This window comes from Pygoscelis adeliae, unplaced genomic scaffold, assembly GCF_000699105.1.
Source record: "Pygoscelis adeliae isolate BGI_AS28 unplaced genomic scaffold, ASM69910v1 Scaffold36, whole genome shotgun sequence".
Classification (NCBI taxonomy): Eukaryota; Metazoa; Chordata; class Aves; order Sphenisciformes; family Spheniscidae; genus Pygoscelis; species Pygoscelis adeliae.
In genome coordinates this window covers 330,560-352,759 of record NW_008824934.1, presented here as the reverse complement: position 1 = coordinate 352,759, position 22,200 = coordinate 330,560, and the positions used below count along the sequence as shown (strand labels likewise).

The 22,200-nt window shown below is 34.5% G+C and overlaps 1 protein-coding gene across 1 annotated transcript in view; it reads left to right on the top strand.

The window, feature by feature from the left end:
- Window positions 1-22,200, top strand: part of PRKCZ (protein kinase C, zeta) — a 68,053-nt gene that overhangs the window by 35,913 nt on the left and 9,940 nt on the right. The window contains exons 7-16 of the mRNA XM_009325134.1: window positions 359-440; window positions 1,157-1,209; window positions 3,236-3,424; window positions 6,450-6,547; window positions 10,920-11,006; window positions 11,718-11,853; window positions 13,244-13,331; window positions 14,069-14,188; window positions 15,161-15,240; window positions 15,825-15,914. Of these exons, the coding sequence (XP_009323409.1) occupies window positions 359-440; window positions 1,157-1,209; window positions 3,236-3,424; window positions 6,450-6,547; window positions 10,920-11,006; window positions 11,718-11,853; window positions 13,244-13,331; window positions 14,069-14,188; window positions 15,161-15,240; window positions 15,825-15,914 (1,023 nt within the window). The remainder of the gene's footprint in view (window positions 1-358; window positions 441-1,156; window positions 1,210-3,235; window positions 3,425-6,449; window positions 6,548-10,919; window positions 11,007-11,717; window positions 11,854-13,243; window positions 13,332-14,068; window positions 14,189-15,160; window positions 15,241-15,824; window positions 15,915-22,200) is intronic.

Sequence of the window (22,200 nt, the reverse complement as noted above, 5' to 3'; positions counted from 1 at the left end):
ACAGCATGCTGAAGTGTTTATTTTGTTACAGTTCCCTGTGAAACAGACTCAGAAGTCTTAAATAGAATTAAAGTTTGAACTTTGCAATAAAATATACTAATATTTTAGAAGACAGCTAAACATCTGTTGTAGTTGCAGAGAACAGTTGACATAGTATTTAAGCTTTTGGTAGGCTGGTTTTATAATGCATTACAAAATGTTAATATTCGGAAATACTTTCTACAAAATCCAGTTTTCATTCTGGAAGATACAAACGTAAGGTTCTCGTTGTATTGTAGTTGTATGGCAAGACATGCTCACTTAAAAGGAACTGCATAAACCGACGTTTTTTTCCTATATAACTTATGTATTTTGCAAGGATTCGGTCATGCCTTCCCAGGAACCTCAGTTAGATGATAAAAATGATGAAGTTGACCTACCTTCAGAAGAAACTGATGGAAGTGAGTACTTTCTTGTTAAGTTGGAATTCACGTGTTTCCCCATTTGGAGGCCCAGTTTCCACTCTACCTGTTTGGGGGTTTTTTAAAGTTTACTTTGGATTAGCTCTAGTTTAGTCCAATGGACTAAATGCTTATTAGGGACTCAGTTACAGTAAACGTACCTCTGGAGCATATCGTCTGGTTCGGTTTCATCCTAAATTCATATGCTCTGAAACCATTCCAGAATGTGAAGTTGAGCACGGAGCAATTGGCGACAATCGATTTACTTTTTAAAACAAACAAAACCCCTGCACTTCAGATCGAAACTATGATGCCAATATAAGTGCACCCTCAGACTTTAAGAATTTCTTAATTTTGTGCAATTTGGAGTACTCTTTCTAGGTTAATATTTTTGATGGTTTAACCTGTCTTCTTTTAAGGGCCCATTTATCATACCCATTCTCCAAAATGACTCTGGCTTTGTCAGATACTATTATGAGCTCAAAGGTTCATTGATGAATTTCTCACTGTCTCAGAGTTGGTTGTTTCTGCAGTGCCCGTAGGACCTGCTGTCAGGACTACAAGAATAAAGTAGAAAAATTTGATCAGCTGTCCCGTAGTATTTAAAGCAAACTGCTGACCATAAGCTACTAAATCATCTTTCCATGTATCAATTTTTAAAATTATTTCTGATTAAGGCCTTAATAACCGTATTACTTATTTGATTTCTTTTCCAGTTCCCTACATTCCTTCAAACCGGAAACATGACAACATTAAAGATGACTCTGAGGTATTTTTTAAAAATACTGTTTTAATTCACATTTATACACTCTTAATCATACAACTTTTTATAAAATAGCTAATTATTTGTCCTATTTTTTTCTGCTACCTTTTAAAAAAAGAAGTCTGGGTTTTCTTTCTGAAAATTGATTTTTTTTTTTTAAGCATTTTTGTTGGATTTTTCAGATTTCTTCTGTATACAGCTCTTGTTATCCCAATCATGATGCGACAAAGACTTTTTGGTTTTTTTTTTTCTCCCCTCCATTCATGTTGGAACAACAGTGATTTAGCAGAGGGTTTGACTTTATTGGTCCTTGCAGCAAATGGTGGCTTTGACATTGTCTTGGCTGCTCTTTCTAATGGTTGTACACTCTTTATCACCCTCAGGCTACCTCTGCAGGCTATCATTATGAAAGTTGGTTCAGTCTGATAATACATTAACTATCCATCTCTCTGACATGTTTCATATAAATAATACCTAATAATTTATAGACAACTCCTGTGGATATACAAGTAGAATAACATACACTTAAACTCTGTTTTTCAGCTCTTTTGTAGACGGCCTGACACAGTCTCTGCATACCACGAATGTTGTTCCCTTAAAGCAGTTTGAAAAATCCCAATACGCTTTAATTCTAAAGGGCTTCAAGACATTTCTTTTAAAAATGCTTCTGGCATATTTAATAAATAGGATGCACTCTGCAGAACACTAACAGTTAGTTTGATATCCCACTTTTAACGAGCCTGCACCTTTTTTTTTCCCTCTACCTCCACTACAATACTTGTCACTACCATTATTTCATGCTTAAGTAGTTCCTGCTCTTGGATAAGTGACTGCCTTATTTTCAGTCACATGTCTTTAGATTTTATCTCAAGTTCAGAGATGGAAGGGTATAGATTTAAAACACATCAGAGAATTTTAATTGCTGTCTAGAATTGCTGACTTCTGCTATGGTTAGTGCTCAGGTAGATACTGTTTGTGTTTAAATTTTGATAGGTGCTGTTTGCTCAACTGTCCTGAATTATGCTGTTCTGATTTTCCCACCTTACTTTTGAGCTTTACTAAAATAATTTAAGGTATCCTACAGAGAGGAAGTGGCATTCTGGGCGCTTTGTTGACTAGAATCTTTAAGCTCAGAGCAATCTCTTCTAATAGCAGTCAATCCTAGGTCAAGATTCTTTATATAAATACTTTCCATAGTTCAGCAGAATGCTCATCTGTCTACAAGTACAGTAGTATGAGGTCAGATAAAAATAGGCCATGGAAGTATGTCAAAGCATTGTATATATTGGTAAAACATGAAACGTCAAAGTACATGCTGCATTTGTCTAGTTCAGCTGCTTGATCTTCAATCTCATGTATTCACATCTAATTCCAGCAAACAGTCAAGATAAATTTTATCTTTTTAAATAATGAATTTTAAAATAACATTCTTCATAGTGGAATATTTCCTGCAAATTCTCACATTTGAGAAACTGGCATCTGCTTCTGTATGTTCCCCGGCACCTATTAGAAATCTTCATTAAAACTGTAGTGAACTTGATACAGACAGCTGTTGCCTAAACTGAAACCAAGACGGGTATATTCATTATATAACATTCATTAGCAAATCATTGTTTCCTTATCCATCCTCTTTTTAGATAGCCTTCATTAATTTGTACCACAACATCTGTCAGAATATGAAAGATGGTCTTCACTTTGTGCAAAGGATAATTCTACATGGCCTGTGGTTCAAGAATTTGAATAAAACCGCATTTCTCAAGGCATCGCCTTCTGTTTTCCAGTAGGGAATATTTAAATGATTCATTGAACAAACTACTGCTTTGAAAAACAGTAACTTTTAGTAAGAGCAAAACCAATACCAACCAAACATTTCTAAACGAATGTGTTATAATCAGCCATTCAGATCTGTGTGCCAATGACAATGACAAGCAAACTCAGCAAATTCTGTCCAGTGGTTAAAGACCTCTTTGCTTTAATAGTTACTTGCTATGAAAATGTCTTCTGTTTCTAGCATCTGTTTCTTTTTATACAGGATATCAAACCAGTCATTGATGGAATGGATGGAATTAAGATTTCTCAGGGGCTTGGACTACAGGACTTTGATTTAATCAGAGTTATCGGACGTGGAAGTTATGCCAAAGTTCTTTTAGTTCGGTTAAAAAAGAATGATCAAATTTATGCTATGAAAGTAGTGAAAAAAGAATTGGTCCATGATGATGAGGTAAAAGGCTGTGTTAATTGCATTCTGTTACATATTGTAAAAACTTAGTATGCTTTAACAAAAAAACATTCAACTAAGAAAGCAGCTAAGGTTTTAGACATTTCTGTAATAGAAGTTCTACTGACTTTTGAACTCATTTGTCATCAACTCTCTGCATGAAGCTCCAAGATTAAATCTGAGAGAAATGTCCCTTATTTTAATAACAGTTAACACTTATTAATAGTTTTAGGATGCACGTGAAAAATATTCCAACCTGGATGTGCTAATCTGTAGGTGATGAGATAAATAGGGTGGAATTTGGGCACTTAATTTTGAAAGAAAACGAAGATGTTTTCCAAGGCAAATGAATGTAGCTGCAAAGTATTGTCTGTATTTCAGAATGGGAGCTCAAACTGTGTTCTTACAGTCACGATTATAGAGCTTATGTGCAAGTGACACAGTACTCTGGAATATTTTTTTCCATGGGTTTAAAAAAGTTATGCTGCTACCATTTGAGGTCACTAACTGGCATGTGAAAAAAATTCTGTCTGCCACAGAACTCAGTGTTGCGTTTCTCGATTATTTTCAAAATCCTGTTGAAATTTTTTTAATACTGGATCTCAAATGCACAAGTAGGGGGGGGGAGAAAAAGAAAAAAACCCAACCCTTCATCTTTTTCCTTTAATATTCACCCTTCTTGAAAGGTATAGATTTTATATCCATTCTATTTTTTTTTTTGTAAATGTGATGAACCAATCACAGCAAGCAAGGAGGGCAGATTTGAACCACCTACAACGCCATTAGACTGGAACCTGCCGTGTTAAGTAATGGAACAGGGTAATGGGGTAACCGGAATCCACGTGGTCAGACCACAGCCCTGATAAAACAGCTGAGAGACCTGACAGAACGATAACAAGTGGTGTCGGGCTACCAGCTTTATTGGAACGCTGCAGTGTGACATGCTCACGCAGGAGTGGCAGTATGTATGATGGGGTACATAAGGTATGACACAAATATTTGAAGAGTAAAGAAGTACTGTGTCATCCTTGTGGGTGGAATCCCAAACTCTAATAAAATAAAATTTTAAAAGAAATGGACAAGCAGTCTCACCTCATAGGGAATTTCTTATATAGCTGTTCTTACAATAGAAAGTGAATTTGTCAAATAGAATGCGATTTTTAAGCTGATGACGTTATATTAATTTTATGCTGTTAGGAAGACTGGATTTCTTGAAAGTAGGATGTTGGGCAAAAAAACAAAACACATTGTTTTAAGTACTGTTTGTGTTGGTAGTTTCAATCAGTTTCTCTGGCTGCCATTTTTGTCATTATTCCAGAGGCTAGGGTTAGAAGAGTAAAGTTGTAATGTTCTTCTAAAATACTTTGGCTTGCTCATTTATTTGATGTTTGTTTTTATGACCGAAGATTAGACTGTTGTGTGGTTTATTTGCTCTTTCCTTTTTAACGTGTGTTTTTCCAAGAAGGTAGAAGCTAAAGAAAAGTATTATTTAATGAGTTACGCAGTTGCTCCTGAGAATCAGAGGTAGATGAGAAAAGTCTTTCTTGAATAGTGGCTCTCATAGATAATTACATAGAACATTGAGCTAATTGGTTTTTATTTTCCATAAGATAGGCTGTATAATGAAATTCTGGGAATTGATAGGAAATTCACTGAATTCTGTGAATGCATGAGATATTGCAAGTAATGGAAATTTCACCTAGGAAGTGTTTCATGGAGAAAGAAAGTTAATTACATAGCAAGTGTCAGTATGTTTAAATCAGCTAGTGCTTTCCAGGTAATGGTTGATATTGGAGAGAAGTAAAGATTCTTTTCTAAATGAGATTGAAGCAAATCAAATACCTGGGCTTTTGCTATTAAATTTTTCTAAGCTTAATCTTCTTAACAGTAGTGCACTAGTATAATACTAATGTACTAGTACACAAGTACAATAATTAAGGGGTTAGTTTAAAGAATCTTTAAGAGAAGCTCATTCAGTAAAAACAAAAAGAAGTGGACGTGTTTGTTGTTTTATTCAAAATTGGATTCTTGGCTCATGTTTGGATCCAGGTTTACCCTTCCAAGGTGTTACATCTTCAGGAGTGTCTGAACACAAAACATAACAGATTTCTTTAATTTGATGGTGACGTTTCTTGATTTCCTTTGAGACTTCAGTTTCACTAACTATTCTTGACAGGAAGGCCTGGTTTCTCAAGTATGTGTCTTTGTTGTCTCCAGATTGATTGGAAAGCTGGAAGTATCTGTTGGAAATGGAGAATTTTTAGAACAATTATATTTCTAGTTTGTTGGCAGGGTACTGAGTGTTTGCAGGGTGGAACATGATTGGTGTATTGCACGAAGAGTGAATATCTACTGCTAAAACCAGTTGTCCGTAAGGTTTAAATTTTGTATGGTTATTTGAAAAATGATTAAATGTTTTGTTATTACAGATCTGAATTTTGCAGTACTATGCTAGTATTATTCAAATTTTGATAGGTTTTTATTATATGGCATTGCACTGGGTATTCAGGACTTCTCCCTGTTGAAGTATTAAGGGTAGTCTGTGATACTTTTAAGAATGATTTTGATTGGACAAACTAATCAGGTTTTGGTAGTTTCATTGAATTCATTTTGAGTTTCGGATGAGAAAATGAAGTTCAGTTTATTTGAACTTTATAAAACTGGAGATTCACATTGCTTCTGTTACGGGCATGAGTTGCTTCAGCAGCCTTAGGATCATTTATCTAAGATAATTGAATTTATTTCTATGAAGCGGTATGAGCAGTGTATCAAATATTGCAGACGTATGATATTTTTTAATGGCTTAAATTTTGTGCAGACCTTTCTAAATGGTTAAGAAACTTCTGAATATATAATTGAATTAAAATGTTTTATAACTTTCTCCAGATTTTAGGGGGTTTTGTCTTTCTGAAGAACATATGTAACAATGGTATATGTAAGGGAGCATAGATGTTCACAATTTCTTTTCTGGGAATACCCACAGTGGTTATCCAGCAGGAGTTCTGATTGTTCAATTACTCTATTTCAGGATATTGATTGGGTACAGACAGAGAAACATGTGTTTGAACAGGCATCCAGTAACCCATTCCTAGTTGGTTTACATTCATGCTTTCAAACAACAAGTCGGTAAGAAAGATCTGAAATTATTTTGTTTTGAAAATCTTGATCATTGTACTAACTGCTTCTCATAAAGCAACCATAACCACTGCCATCACACAGTCAGTAATTTTTGGAAGGAAGCGTTAGTATCGTCAGGGATTCACTACTACAACAAAGCCAGTTCTAGCGGGGTAGCTTAGCCAGTGTGGTGTGGAGAAAAAGGCAGGGTTTTCCAGGTCCAGATCTGAAGGGAGAAGATGAATGAGAATGAGGAGGAACTGTGAGCTGTCTTACTGAGCACAGGCTGTGTGGCTTCAGGAATAGGAGGATGGTAGCAGGGTAAAACAGAGCTTTGTAAGAGATTAGTTTATAATAACTGATCCTACTGAGGAAGGCCGAATCAGTTCTCAGAGGGCCAAACTGTAGTTCTCTGTTCTTCAAAATAGCCTAAGAGTTGGGCTGCTCAGTAATAATAGTTTTTAATAATAACTTAAAAACCTACATGTGTATGAAGTATTTTTTACCTATATGAGGCTTATGAGCCCTTAGCACATATTGATGAAGTATGTGATTTCATTTGAAAAAGTGCTTAATAAACTCTTAGCTACTTTGAAATACTAGTTTTTTGTCCTTGTGTGCAGAATCCGAAGTGGATTAGTTGCTTCTTACTTTGTAATTGGAATATGAAGAAAATCAAGGACAACTTTTATGCCCATGCTTATGTATGTCACTGGGGAATTTGGATGTGTGTGGGTTTTGTGGTTTATTGGGATTTTTTTGTTTTCACAGGCACCTGTTTACCATTACAGTTTTATAATGCCTAGTGCCATATGTATCATAATCAGAAGATAAAAGTCATTCTGTCTGGCTTACTTGGACGGCATGCAGTGTAGAGTGCAAAGAGTTTTAAGAAGTTTTCATGGGTTATCTAGTCATTTATCCTTAAGAATAATCGCTTGTTCATTACAGTGTGTATTAGTCATTTTTAAAATATGAAGACATGTACTGTACGATTTCTTCAGCCCCCAAACTTTCAACCCCTTAATGGTTACAGTCATAGGAAGTAGCATTTTCCTAGCAGGGAAAACATAGGTGAGATAAAGGAAGTAAAGAAGCTGTATGAAGAGCGTTTTGAAGGTACATGGACTAGGGAGATTTTTGGAGCAGGGAGGAAGAATGATCTCCAAAGGTGACTGACTAAGGGTTTGACCAAAAGAAATTTGTCTTGCAGACAGAAAAAAAAAAAATCTTTAGACAGCTAACAAACTGTTGTGAAACAGTTAAACCAACATTCACAAACACCTTCTCACCAAATACTAGGTAGTATTGACCATCTTATATAAAAATTCAGGTGGTCAGGCAGGGCGAAGTATTGAGGATGAGGTTTCTTATAAATATTGGAAAGAAGAAAAAGGCTGAAGTCAGCAATAGAAAGATCCTTTGCATGCCACTTTGGTAGTTACGCTGACATAGTTGAGGAGCAGAAATAGAAAAAAAATATGCTGAACGTAGTCAAAGCTTTCTGTATTCCTGTTGTATCTTTAGGAGTCCTGTTTTTCCAGCCTAGCTTCTCCTTGCAGTGAAACTAGAGTTTTTTGTTTATAACTTTAGCCATTTGCCATGGATGTAGCCATAATGTCACGAATTCACAATTGGTTATAGCTGTAATGTTATAAAATTACAATTACAACCTCATTACAGGAGCAAAGAGAAGCACGAAACTGATCTCAAGTGAATAAATTTATCAATGTCAGATTGTGTTAACTGGCCCAAAGAAAACAAGTTCCAAAGGAACATGTTCTTTCTCTTAAATAGAATTTTAAATGAATTTTTAAGATAAAAGAAATGTGTACTCGAAAAAGATGCTAACTGATGCTAAATGTAGCTGTTTACATTGTTTCAGATACTAGTGATGCTTGTTTTATTATCCTAATAAAATATGTGCCTTGGGCTTGCCCAGAATTGCCAGATAAGTGTCTTCTGAGGATGGCAATAATCTGAAACCTCCATCCTGCAAAACCATTGGTGTTTGAGTAAATCCTTCTAAAACCAGCGAGGACTGCCAGTATTCACACACTTCCGTGCTTGAACATGGCTTGACACAAGCAACTTTACATCACAGGTTCTGAATGGTGATAAAGCTTTGGAAGCTTCTAAATAGGAAAGGAAAGTTGGAAGCAAAAAATATCAGAAATGCTGTAATAAAATACTCAGGGCATTGTTATCTATTTTATTTATTGTTTATTTAATTTCAGTTCAGTGTTTATATTCTTGTGGGGAGGCCACTGAAAGACTTGCAAGCTGGGTTGTGTCCAGTAGTTTTTCCTGGTTTACCTTTTAAGTCTTCCAACACTTCAAGTGTTTCAAATGAAGAATCCTTTTCAAAGGAAAAAAAATATTTAATTGTTACCAATTAGAATGGGCTGAGAGACTGGAGCATGTGTTTTCCAAATGGAATGTTTTCCAGTGTGTGAATATATGGAAAGGAGTTTTCAACTCATGGAAGATTAGGTGTATAAAGAAATACTGCCTCCTAGGACAGCCGCAACCTTCATAAGAAACTCTCACTCAGCATGTTTCTATCCTGTAGGTCTCTCTGACCTTGGCAGCGTTGCCTGGATCATATTTTCCCAAGGATGAAACCTTTCCTGCAAACTGTAATAGAAGTCTTTTTATATGGCTGATTCCACCTATATTTCTTTCCCCTACTGACTTTTCTCTTGTTTGTTTTAAGAAGACTGTTTAAAAAACTTGTTCTACAGAGGAACTAATAAGCCTTGATGCTGCAGCCTTTCTGTGCCCAGATCTTCCATTTAGTGAATACGCCATGTAGAGAGTAACAGAAGTGGGTCCATTACACTTTCTTTTAATTCACGTTTTTCTACAGATAAAGGTCTTGGCAAAGTCAAGGGAGGTTGGGATTTCATTATCTGTCCTGCTAGCTCACCAAATTTAGTTTTCATCTCTGATAAATAATGGACATATGTGAATTGAGTCTTTCAGTCCTCAAATTGTTTAGTCTCAGTCTATCTATACAAATAAAACAGAACATTTGTTTTTCTTCTAGCAACGACAATATGTTTCTTAACAGTGTATCAGGAAGAGTCAGTGATGATCATAGGATTTAATGGAAATAATTTTGTATGTGTATATTAATAATATGCTAGATCATGTAACCTTAACTGGAAGAAAGATTATTGTGTCATATGCTATTCAGATAAAACTTACTTTTTTTAGAAAGTAAATTTGGGTTACATTCCTCTAAGTGAGTCTTATGTCATCTTGCTTTCAATAGATCTGTTTGAGCTTTTCAGGAACTGAACCAGCACAAACAGCAGGCTGTTTCATAGTTCTATTTAATTAATATCACAAATCCTACAAAACATATTGATCTCTGTAATATTGCCAGATACTCATTAATTATTGTTAACGATGAAGTAATTTTTAAAAGATGGTGACCTTTTAGTGGCAAAACTGTATCAAAAATACAAATGAGAATGTTCAGATTTTGCCTTGTTGACTTAGGTATATATAAACGACATTTCATCTACAAAGCTCTTCAGATTTGATGCTACAGCTTGGCTATTAAAAAGGAACAATATTTAGTCAAGCAGAGTAACAGTTTAATAATTATTACATCAGGGTAAATCTGTGTCAGATTTAATAAGAAAGGTTTGAATTTACATTGATGCATCTTTTGAAGTATTTTTTAATCTTAAAACCTTTAAGTAATCAGCATTGTTTCAGGCAGGCTTATTTTTTTCAGTGAATCAGACGTTGTTATTCAAAGTAGTGCACTCACTGAGCGAATTTTATACTGTGGAATTTTGTTCCATAAAAGTCAAAAGAATCAACATCTTTGAATAAGAGATAGTCATGTAACTATGTTGTTATTATTATGTCTTTTTCAAATTAATGACAATTTTATCTTTTTTGGATAAACTTTCATTTTTGCCATGTGTCATCTTCTAGCATACTTCCATGATTTTGCTATTATTTCTAAGTAATTTTTAAAGTTGTCTATATATCATTATATGCTTAGGGTTTTGTTTTTTTTTTTTACATCTATTGCTGAGTGAGTACCTCATTATATGAGGCAAATGCTGTTGTCTATTGTACTGTTTAAATAGTTCTGCAGGTTTCACACCAAATAGTAGCCTGTTGTATGCAGCTGCCTCTCCTTTACATTAGTCTGGCATTTAAATAAAGGATGTGATCCTACATAATATGGATCAAATAAGTACTCTCTTTTTTTCTCTTAAATAGTTTCTGTAACTATAAGAAATCTACAAGTCTAATTCAAGAGTGGAAGTGAAAATGGCTCAAATTGGAAGGATAAGAATAGTTTTTCTTCTCGAGAGTTTCCTTGGAATCCATTAATTGTATTATATACTTTCAGATTGTTTCTTGTCATAGAGTATGTAAATGGGGGAGATCTTATGTTTCATATGCAACGGCAAAGAAAACTTCCCGAAGAACATGCAAGGTATTTTACTAACACAGTTATAGTGGGTTTTTTTGTGTTGTAGTTGTTTAATGTTGTATGAAATGCTTTCCAAACTTTAGTCCATAAAAGAATATGAATAGTAAAGAAAAAACAAAAGGTTGATTCTTAAGTTTAGAATGTACTGCCCAGGGAAAAAAATTAATTTTATTTTTTTGAAGGGTATGTATTTTTTTAAAGAAAGTAAGCATTTGATAAGTGGTAACAGTTATTCCTATTTACTTTTGTTTATCGCTTTGTGTTTAGGCAATGCTTCTTTGATCTGTTGATAGAAGATGTAACTATTCTACTTATTTTGGTCTTATGTTGAATTAATACAGTGTTGGTAGGAGAAGATGAAAAATCTATTTTGCATGGCTTTGCACTACATAGTCTCATCATAACTCTTAAGCTGAAAATACAGATTTTTCTGTGTCACACTTGGAATTTTCAGAAAAAATTCTGTAGGATAAAGAATAAGTATTTTCTTAATTAGTAGAATGAAAAAGCTAATTTCCCATATTAATTTAAGGAATGGTTTTACAATATCTGAGATTGGTGTCCTTATGAATTAAGTGTAGCTTCTTTTTGGTATACTGTTGATAGAGAAAAGCTGACTGTAAATTGATGTTTTAAGAAGAGATTTTTTTTCTAATTGCACTAGCTTTTGTATAATCTTAATGCTAATATGAATTTTTTCCTTTTTAATTTCAGGTTTTATGCTGCTGAAATTTGTATTGCTCTGAACTTCCTACATGAAAGAGGCATAATCTACAGAGATTTAAAACTAGACAATGTTCTTTTAGATGCAGAGGGTCATATCAAATTAACAGATTATGGCATGTGCAAGGTGGGATTTTTCTTACCTTTCTTTTGTCACTTTGTCATTCAGTAGTATATCTCTCTGATTATGCTTTTAAGTCAAATACTGCATCCAGTGACATTAAGAGAAAACTGAGAAAAGTTACCCTTATCTTAACACTAGTGTTACTGAGTCCAGAATTTGGTTGTGGAATAGGAACTTTATTCTGAAAAATGACTGTTGAAGAATAGAACCACATTTGTGATTTTTTTCTTTGTGTATTTCAAGAAGTTTGACCTGTTGGCCAAGTTCATTTCTTCTATCTCTGTAAGTTTCCTACGTGACCCAAGTTAGAAAATTTATCTTTAAGACAAGTATGTTTTTAAAAGGGTCTTTTCCATCTCTTAGTAACTGTGCTCCTGTGAATATGAATTGCATTCATCATTCTCTGTGGCTGGACTGTACAGATTATTAACCAACAGGGGCTCTCTAATATCTCTGTTCTTAGGCTGCAATCTTTGGCACTGAGAGGCAATTTAGAGAGCATTGCTTTCAAAGCACCTGGTAAAGTGTAGCGTGTACTTAACATGATGCAGAGGAAAGCAAGAAAAGGTCAATAGAAAATACGAGTATAGAAAATACTAAATTTAAAACTTACATGTGTGAAGTTAGAATGCCAGACGTGACTGAAGTGGTTGTAATCTGACAAGAATTCTGCTATCCCCTTAGAGCTGTTGATTTGACCTCAAGTCTCCTTGTTATTGCCACGCTGTTTCTAGCTAGTATGTGAAAAGAGATTAGCATCCAGTCTATTTCTTGGTGAGAATAAGTTTCTGAAGCCAAAATTGCAACTGGCATTGTGTTGATTTTTAGAAGTCCAAGAATTGAGTGTATAATACTAATTTTTATTTAGCTTATTTTGGAACATGGTTAAGGCACGTTATGGTGACGTAATGAGGAAAGCTTGTCTTATTCCCTCCATAGAATAGATATTGCACCAATTTCTAAGAACTCTGGACTAGAATGTTTCTCCACTATCGAAGTGCACAGGTTGTGGGGCTTCACTTGGAATACAGCAGTTATGTAAAAGTTTGATTCCTTCATTCCTAAAAATAGAAGGTTTTTTCCCAACATCTATTTGAAAAGGACTTCCAAATTGGTTTTGAGCTGAAATTTTTTAAATGTATCTGTATATAGTAAGCAAAATGTTGTTACAAATGTGTTGTGACTCCATTTTAATCAATTAATTTGCTGAAGATAAGCTGTGAAGTCATAAGCCAGCTTGGAGCACGATGAGTATTTATTTTGCTCTAGCGTTGCCTTTTTTGAAAGGAAGGTCTTTAGATTCCCTAAGTAGCTTGGCTTTATAAGTCTAATTAAGGGAAATTCCCAGAAAATGAGGTCAGCTTTTAATTTATGAAATGATTTATGCATGTAGGAAGGTTTGGGCCCTGGTGACACTACAAGCACTTTCTGTGGGACACCAAATTATATTGCACCAGAGATCCTCAGAGGAGAAGAATATGGTAAGCTGTGACTAAACAATTTGTAGTTATAATAAATCATAAAGCAAAGTTCTACTTGTAGGTTGGTTCAAATACAATTATTTTTAATTTCCACATTTTTGTGCCATTATATGTTAAAAAAATTGAATGGATATTGTACAGTTTAATTTTTTCTGAAATGGTACGGTTATTTTTGTTTTTCTCTTGCAATCACTCATTTCAGCTTCTTTTAAATCATACTTTCCCTGAAAAATAACTATTAAATGATACTGTAGCAAAACCAAGTCCACTCCTTGAAGAACTTGACACCCGAGCTACTATTGTCCTCCAGACAAGGCTATAGAATGCTATAACAAAAAGTTATTGCTCATGCGGAAGTCAAAGGTATAATAGTCTTTTTAACCAGCGTTGTTATTTGTGAACTGATCTGATCAATAGGTCATTTAGTTATAAGATACTATAATGTTCAACTGTAAAAAAAAAAAATGAAATTTTTCAGTTTAAATACACTGAATTTTCACTGAAGCATTGCTGTCTGGCAGATACCTACACTGCTATACAGATTACCTTTGTAATCCCAATTCAGAAAACTCTCTCAAGTCTCATCCAATGATAGTGTAAGTCATGATGTCTGTGGCTTCGGTGAAAGTAGAGAATTTCAGTTCTTTGTAGAACCAAGCCATTAATCTTCATCTATATGAGAGAGAACACCTAAATTCAAGGAGTCCTGACTGAAAATCTGCTCTGAATATTTACAGGGTTCAGTGTGGACTGGTGGGCTCTCGGTGTGTTGATGTTTGAAATGATGGCAGGAAGGTCTCCATTTGATATTATTACTGACAATCCAGACATGAACACTGAAGATTACCTCTTCCAAGGTATAGTTATTTTGATTTTTTTTTTCCCTTTCTTGGGGGGAGAAATAATGAAAATTAGGAGTTCCAGTAGGACAGTTAGGTTTTCCTTTTCCATTGTTATCCCATAGCTGGCTGTAGATCTACTGTAGATAAAGGGCCCCAATATTTCCAGTTCTTTATTGCAGGAATTTATTTCGTTGAACTCGGATAAAATGGTCTGGAATTAGGAAGCCTTCTTCAGACAATAAAATATTTTTTTAAAATGTCCACAGTTCAGAAATAACAGACGGAAATTGTATGGAATGGTATCTTTGTTAGAAGGCAGTCCACAGGCCAAGAATGAATTTTAAAATTCAGTGCTACATGAGAGGATGGGAGGGTCTTTGTTGACAGAAACATATCTGGAGCAAAACTACAGGTTGATAACTTTTAATTTTTTTTTTTTTTAAACTTCTGATGAAATTAATATAACTTTTTTTTTCAGTTTTACCCTTCAGGAATAGTGATGTATGAATTTTTCTAAACAACAGTAGTAATACTTGCCATATTTATTACAATAGAAAGTCTGTAACAGTTTGGGGAATTGCAAAGTTGCCTACTCCCTAATATGCAGAATCATTCTTTAAACTAGTTACTGCAATTATGTAACAGAATCTGCCATGGTCGTCTTGACGAGCCTAATATTAAATCACTTACTGTTTAAAATCACACTTTTCCATACACTGAGGACACTGAAAAAGTTTTATTCCCTGTTTATACTACAAACAATAGAAAAAGATAATGAAGCTAACATTTCTTATAGGAAATCTTGAAATGTCAGTATAACAGTGCCTTGAATTACTGTAGCTCCTTTTGTTTGCGTTATTTTAAATAATTACCGTATCTTCCCATTTTCCAAATGGTAACATATTTAAATAATACAGTGTTTGTATTGAAATCATGGTCAATGTCATAAAACAAAAAACAATATTGCTGTTTTTAAACCTGTAACAGTTATTCTTGAGAAGCCAATCCGGATTCCAAGGTTTCTTTCTGTCAAGGCTTCCCATGTGTTAAAAGGATTTTTAAACAAGGTAAATAACACTCTCTTATTTTTAGCATCTAAGATCTGGAAGTCAGAGCTTCCTGTTGAAAGCAATACAGTTAAGAAGTTAATCTGCTTACTATTAAGAAAACCTATAAAACCTTGGTATCCTGTATGTTAAAAAACCCCACTTGTTAGTTGCTAATTTACTGAAGGAATTCCACAGCACAGACTTGATTAAAAAGCCTGCATCTAGTGGAAAAAAATAACTATAGGCTTCTTTATAAACTTTTTTCTGTAATACGTACTACTCATTTAATTAAGCTGATTGAAATCTGTAGAACCATTATAATTTTTAATGGAGAAAGGAAGGATATGAATTATACATTACTAAATAAATCTAGACTTTTTATTTTAAGAAGGTGTAAAATATCATTTAAAAATGAAATTTCAAACAAATGTCATTAAAAGAAAGAAAAAAGAACAAAAATCCCTTGATAGCCATAATATGTGTATCTTAGCAGCAGTTTGCGTAGTAATAGGGAATGCTGGAGTCGTGTATGTGGGCTTTTGACAAACATGGACTGTAACTGGCTTAAGAGTATGTAATAAGAGTTTCTGTGTTTTCCGCAGGATCCCAAAGAAAGGCTTGGTTGTCAGCCACAGACAGGATTTTCTGATATCAAGTCTCATACGTTTTTCCGCAGCATAGACTGGGATCTGGTAAAAATAATTACTTCTGTTTATATGTGTTCAAAAGGAATAGGTTCTTTTAGTTTATTAATTATGTGTATATATAACAACCCCATTAAAAACAGTGAAATTCAATTCCATAAATGTAAAAGATACTTTGCTTTCTCCAGGTGACATAACATAATGAAAACAAGCTTTATTTCGTGACCAAAAATCTGGCTTGCTTCCAAACTCTAAGAATGGTTACAACTTGCGGGTATCATTTTTAAAATATATGGTGAATTTTAGAGAACATTTTAAAAAACATATTAAAGCATTGGTGGAACCATTTATTCCTTGGTTTCTATTTGTAGATTCTGCAAACTCGTGCCCTGGGTTCTGCTGCTATAAAACTTACCCAGCATACATGCAAAGTGCCTGCAATTGCGGTGTGAAGCACTGCATAGATTTCCAGTATCAGAATTCAGTGCCTTACTATTTTGGGTGGTCATTTCATATAGTCCTATTAGTAAACAGTTCAAGCTCCATTGAAAAAGGAAGTGTGGACTAGCAAAGACAGCCTGTTGGAATGCTATTCCAGTACTTCATTTCTCTTGTTGATTAGAAACCTTTCTGCCTTGACAGGAAGGTTAGTAGTTGATTAACACAGCCAACAGACTGGGTCAAGTGTCATGAAACCAGTTTAGGTAGAACCATGGAAGATGAGGTGCTTCACATACATGAAGCATTTGTAGTCTACTTGTAGTACATTTAAAAAAAAAAACAAAACCACCTGAATTTACAAATTACATAATTTTTAAAATCAGGAGGACTATTCAGGTAGGTAACAGGGTTTAGTAACATGAGTAGGCGTGAGTAGGATCAGGTCCTTTCTTAAGGATGTGGCCTGAAAGCAGTGTGGTTATTTAAAATGATTCTTTGATTATTACTATGAGGTTTTCTTAATTACTGCTGGTGTGAGGGAAGTTTTTAGTTCATGGTGGAGTAGATGACTTGCATTTCAGTGGTTTTGCAGGCATAATATTTTATTGAAATTGTAGTTTTTTAAAAGCCTCTGTTACTTGGTAATTGTGCCTACTTCTGTCTTCATCGTAGAAAACCATCACAGAAATGACATTGTTACGTTTATTGACACTTGAGCAATAAAACAATTAAGTCAGGAACACTGCCTTATCAGCATTACACTTTTTAATACCTAGTTGAACAGTGAAAAAATATGCACATAATATTTTCATAGTCCTAGGAAGTCTGCAGGAAGTGTAGAAACAGGCAGGCAGCAGTGCCTGTAATAACATGAAAGAGGTTCAGAGAAGGAGAGAAAACTGCATGATTACATTTTTACTTTGAAGCCTGCTGTTCAGACCTTCATTGTTAACATTCTTCAGAGAAGACATTCACTACATAAGGAGCCAGTGTTGTAAAATACCTGGTGTTTACAAAATTATTCATATAATGAAGGCTGTCTTTAATTTTGTCGGACATCCCTTGTTTTGTATTCTCCCTTAAGCCTAAGTGTTGTTTTTCGTTATGTTAGCTACCTAGTGGTGCTACAACGCAACTTGCTTGAGTTTGTGGTAGAGCATAAGTGTTGTGTACTGCTGGGTTTCTGTTCTGTTTTGCAGAGTGTTTTGAGAGAGGGGGAAAGAGAGAGAAGACTGTTGGATTTGTATTGTTTATTTGTGTAAGAAACTCTTAATTGCAATTGGTACTTCTTGGTCAACATTTATGCCGATTCAAATTTTGATTTTGTTTTACCTATTCTCTTGGCTGAAAGCTTTGATATTAAATACCTATTAAAAAAAACCCTAATGGAAAGATCTTAAGTGGTTGTCTGTCTGTTTTGTGATATGATTAGGACAGTGCTGTTCAGGAGGATCTAAAATGTCAGATAAATTTTAAGCTCAATTTGTAATAAGACTTGGGAAATATATTCAGGAGAAAATGCAAAAGTATTTGGAAAGCTTTTTTAATTATTAGAATTTTCTTTGAAATGCAGCTGATGAGCGGAAAAGATTTTGACTTAAAAGCTTTTCCAGATCTTTTCAAGTTGAAACACAAGGACACAAGAGTCTAATGCTGACTAAAATTCCTTTCTGTGTGAAGCTTGAGTTAAATGGAAAAATAAATAATGGTAAAGTGAACACATATACCATAAAGTTTTTTTTCCTAGTGTTAGTCATCTGAGTTTTGTGTGGCACAGTTAAGAACATTGTAGATTACTCACTCTGCAGATAGGGTGGCTTAACAGCATTCAGGGAAGTACCAAGACAACCTTTTTTTGATTGTTTCAGTATATGAAGCCTATTCTTATCCTAGTGCCTGTTTTTATGGTATTTATCCATTATATGCTGAAAAAAGAACTACAAAGCCATGGCTACTGTTAGCTGTGTACAGAAGCAGTAAGGTCTTTTCTAGAGCTGTACCAACGTATTTTTTTCACTGATTTTCTCAAGTTAAAGGCTGTAAGTTCACTGTATGGTTTATTTAAGCGTGCTTCTATGCTTTACTGAGTATAACATAACAGAGGCGGTCTGATGTTTAACATCTAGTTGAATGCCTTGCTGTTGAAATGTTAATGCATAGCTACGACTGACTCATAATGACAATCTTACCACCCTACTTCAATTTTTAAATACTCATTTTGCTGTTTCTTTCATGCTGCCATTCTTGTTCAGGAGGAGCTAATTTTGTCTTCCTTACAACTTTCATTTCATGATGCTTTCTGAGACCTAATAACTGATGGGATGTTGATGTATTGAGATTCTTCTGGTTATAGTTTCATGATTTCCTCGTATCTCCATCTGTACTCATCATGCTCTTGTTTAAGGCCTGGAATGCAAGATTTTTCTGTGACTGATCACCTTTTTGTTGTTTACTTTGTGCCAAGCATAATGAGATGTCCTGGCCTAAAAGCAGGTTTCCTACCCACGTTGGTAATATAAGTAATCATTTTGGTCAGTGGTAACTACTTTTTACTTACATTATGCTTACCTGTTTTTTTTTAAGTTAGATTATGTAAATTGTAGCTTTGGCTTTTTTTTAACTGAATATAAATTTTAGAATTAGAATGTTGGAATCTGTGCTACTACAAATTTGACTACATGACATATTTTTATCTCCACTGTTGTGGTGGTAAGACTTTCAGGTTAAAGGCTAATTCAAGTAAGTTATTTATTCTGTAAAAACGTGTTGCCGTTAATCTGGCATAATTTTCCCTTCCTGCTAAGTATATTCAGTAGCTTTCCCATACTTGTATGCTTATATTCCTAAATAGAAGGTTTTACTTATTACAGTCTTATGTCCTCTGCAACTCTGTAGAACATTAAACTAGAAATCTGAGTCTTAAGATCTAAATTACAATTGCGGTTTTTACTTATGACCTGTGATGATATATCAGAAATAAATCTCCCCTAATTGCACACAAATGCTGTTCCTCAGGAAGAAAAGTAAATGTGTTGTGTAACTAACTCTTGTATTGCAGCAGTAAGCATCTGTGTAAGAATTTTTCAGTCTTGAGTGTAATCTACCAAGTTAGAGAAAATTTAAAAGGCTGAATTATTTATGGACTTCTATTTTTAAATGCAGATGACTAATTATATTGGTGTCTGTTGCCTGGCTTGTAATGTATATTACTTAGGTATTTTGACATTTCTCTCTGATAGCATTTAATGTAGTTCAATTTGTAGAGTTCTTTTGTTAATTATTATAGAAAATGTTACTATAGTAACATATTTCTGTTTTGAGTACGCAGTTTTGTTATTCATGTAAATTTGGCTTTTGTTGTTAGTATTGTTTTGAAACACACAGAAGCCTTCCCTTTTTTCCTATGAAACTGACCTATAAAATATATCAAAATAAGAATTTGGGAGCCAATACAGTTTGTATAAACTTCTGGTTTAAATGGGAAAAATCTACTGTTTAAATTTTGAATAATTTTATCTTGAAAGTGACAATAATTTATATATAGCCCATAAGAATGACCAGGAAGATTAAGAAAAATCTTGTATCAAATGGTGGCGAAATGATTTTCTGGGAGATGTACAATTTGCCCATTTTACTTGGCACGTTCTGGGGAGAACACATGTGAATGATGTACGGACTTGATAGCTCAAGTATGTTACTGTTACTGGTATGCAGCAACACAGAGGCCTCTGCAAAATGCAGCTGCACTCATAATATACGGGCATGGTAGGTGTAATGCATTCCTCATTGTAGCTGGAGAACCTTCTTCAGAAAAAGTCTTCAAAAGGTTAATAATGAAACTGAATACTATTCAGTGTTAGTCAGATACAACTAAAGAGTATGAAGGATCTGCAAGACCTTTAAAAGAATTTGCAGATCTTGGTGTAGAAGATCCCTCTTTTCAGTGTGTTCCATCCAGACCTGCAAAGAAGTTGGAGCCGGGGAGAAAGTAACTGAGTACATCATGAGAATTCACAGGAAGAACAGTCTCTGGTCAAGAATAAATCTTGAAAAGGGAGGAAGGCTTTTTGCATCAGATCTGCTCTTGGATAATGACTGACCATCATCTATTACCTTAAGACATCTATTACCTCTAGACTCAGAAGGCTGGACCAAAAAAATCTTTACTTGCACTTTTTTTTTTTTTTTGGGGGGGGGGGGGAGTTTTTAGATCAGTTTATCAAATTCAAAGATCATAGAGATTTTTCCAGACAAATCTTAAAAATGCAATTCCAACTATGATGAAAATTACCCTCTTTTCTAATTATTTTCAGCCTTTTTTTACTCTTAGTACTATAAGCCTTCAAAAACATACTACCACCACCCTAACTAGGGAACCAGAGAAGTCAGAGTTGACTCTTTAATCTTGGGCAGTGATCCGTGGTGGACTCTGTGGTAAGGGATCAGAAAGAAAAACGGTCATTTGTTTCTTTCTACAGGAGTTCTGACAAAACATACATGACTTTTTTATTACAACAAAATTGTTTAAATTTACTCATCATAAATGTTATATGTTTTCTTATAGCTTTGAGGGCTTTTGAAATGTTATTACATATATTGCCCTATATTATTATATTTGGAAATTTAGTTATCATACTAAATTTGTCTTTTTACTGAAGTTAAAATAATTTTAAATCTCCTATCTCTTGGTTTAATGGGCAATAAAACACTGAACTGCAGTTAAGCAGATGGTTTAAGTACCATCAATCACTATAAAAATGTATTTTACTGAATTTGTTGTAATTGTGAATAGGATATGATGAATGTGATCCACATATGAATACTGTAAGGATGGAATTTAAGCCAGGAATGAAGCGAGACAGAGAAAGATCCCTAATTGAGGTGGCTTGTCAAAAGGTTTTGGAGCTATTTTTAATTTAATTATGGTTAAAATCTATGCAAGGTGTATATCTTGTGTACGTTTTACTGAATGTGTTTTCACAACTATAAAACCATACAAATGGGGTGATTTTGCCTGTGATAGTGCTCCTTTAGGTAACGATAGGAAAATAAGCTAGTTTTCTGTCCTCTGCAGAGAAGTATGAAATTGCTCCATCTTCTTGTCACCAGCTGTCTTATGTCTGCAGTGAAAAACCACTGCTTTGCTGCCTCATTCTGTTCTGGAAATGCTTTCACCCAAGTTCCAAATTTGTTCGGCCTCACTGAAGCAGATACCATTTCGTGAAAGGAAGCAGGACCATGATTTGGATCTACAGGAGAAAAACCAGCCTAAATAAAGGAGTACAAGAGTTCAGCCTTTTCTGAAGTTTATCTAGGAAAATCCCTGTTACCTCTCTACATTCCTTAAAGAGTTTTCTTTCTTCCTAGGCACCCTGAATAATAAAGCACATATCCGACATAAAAGCATGCTGGGACAGATTAACCACTCTTGTTTTGTAGCAACATAGGTATATACTTTTAAAGGAGAAAGCATAACGAAAGTTTTACTGAAGCAGTGTGGAGGTCTGAACTGAAATAGTATGTAATTTCCTTTCTCATCTCAAAAGAGAGATTATCAAATGATTTAGCTGCATAACTTGTTAATTCTCAGTGATACCCGATGACCCTCATGATCTCTGAATTTGTTATTGAATTTCCTGTAGTCTGAACAGACTATTCCATGTCATCTGTGGAATTCTGTTACTGTCTTACTGGGACCAAAGGCGGCTAAATATGTCAACACGAAAATATTAAATTTCTCACTGCAGAAAAATCAGTACTTTCCATAAACCAAAGTAAATATTGTCACTTGGTGAGACAGATGTCCAAATGGGAAGTTTTAACCTAAGTCTGTGTTGGAAATTCACTAATTTATTTAAAAAAAAAAAAAGGGAGGGAGGGGATGAGAATGTGT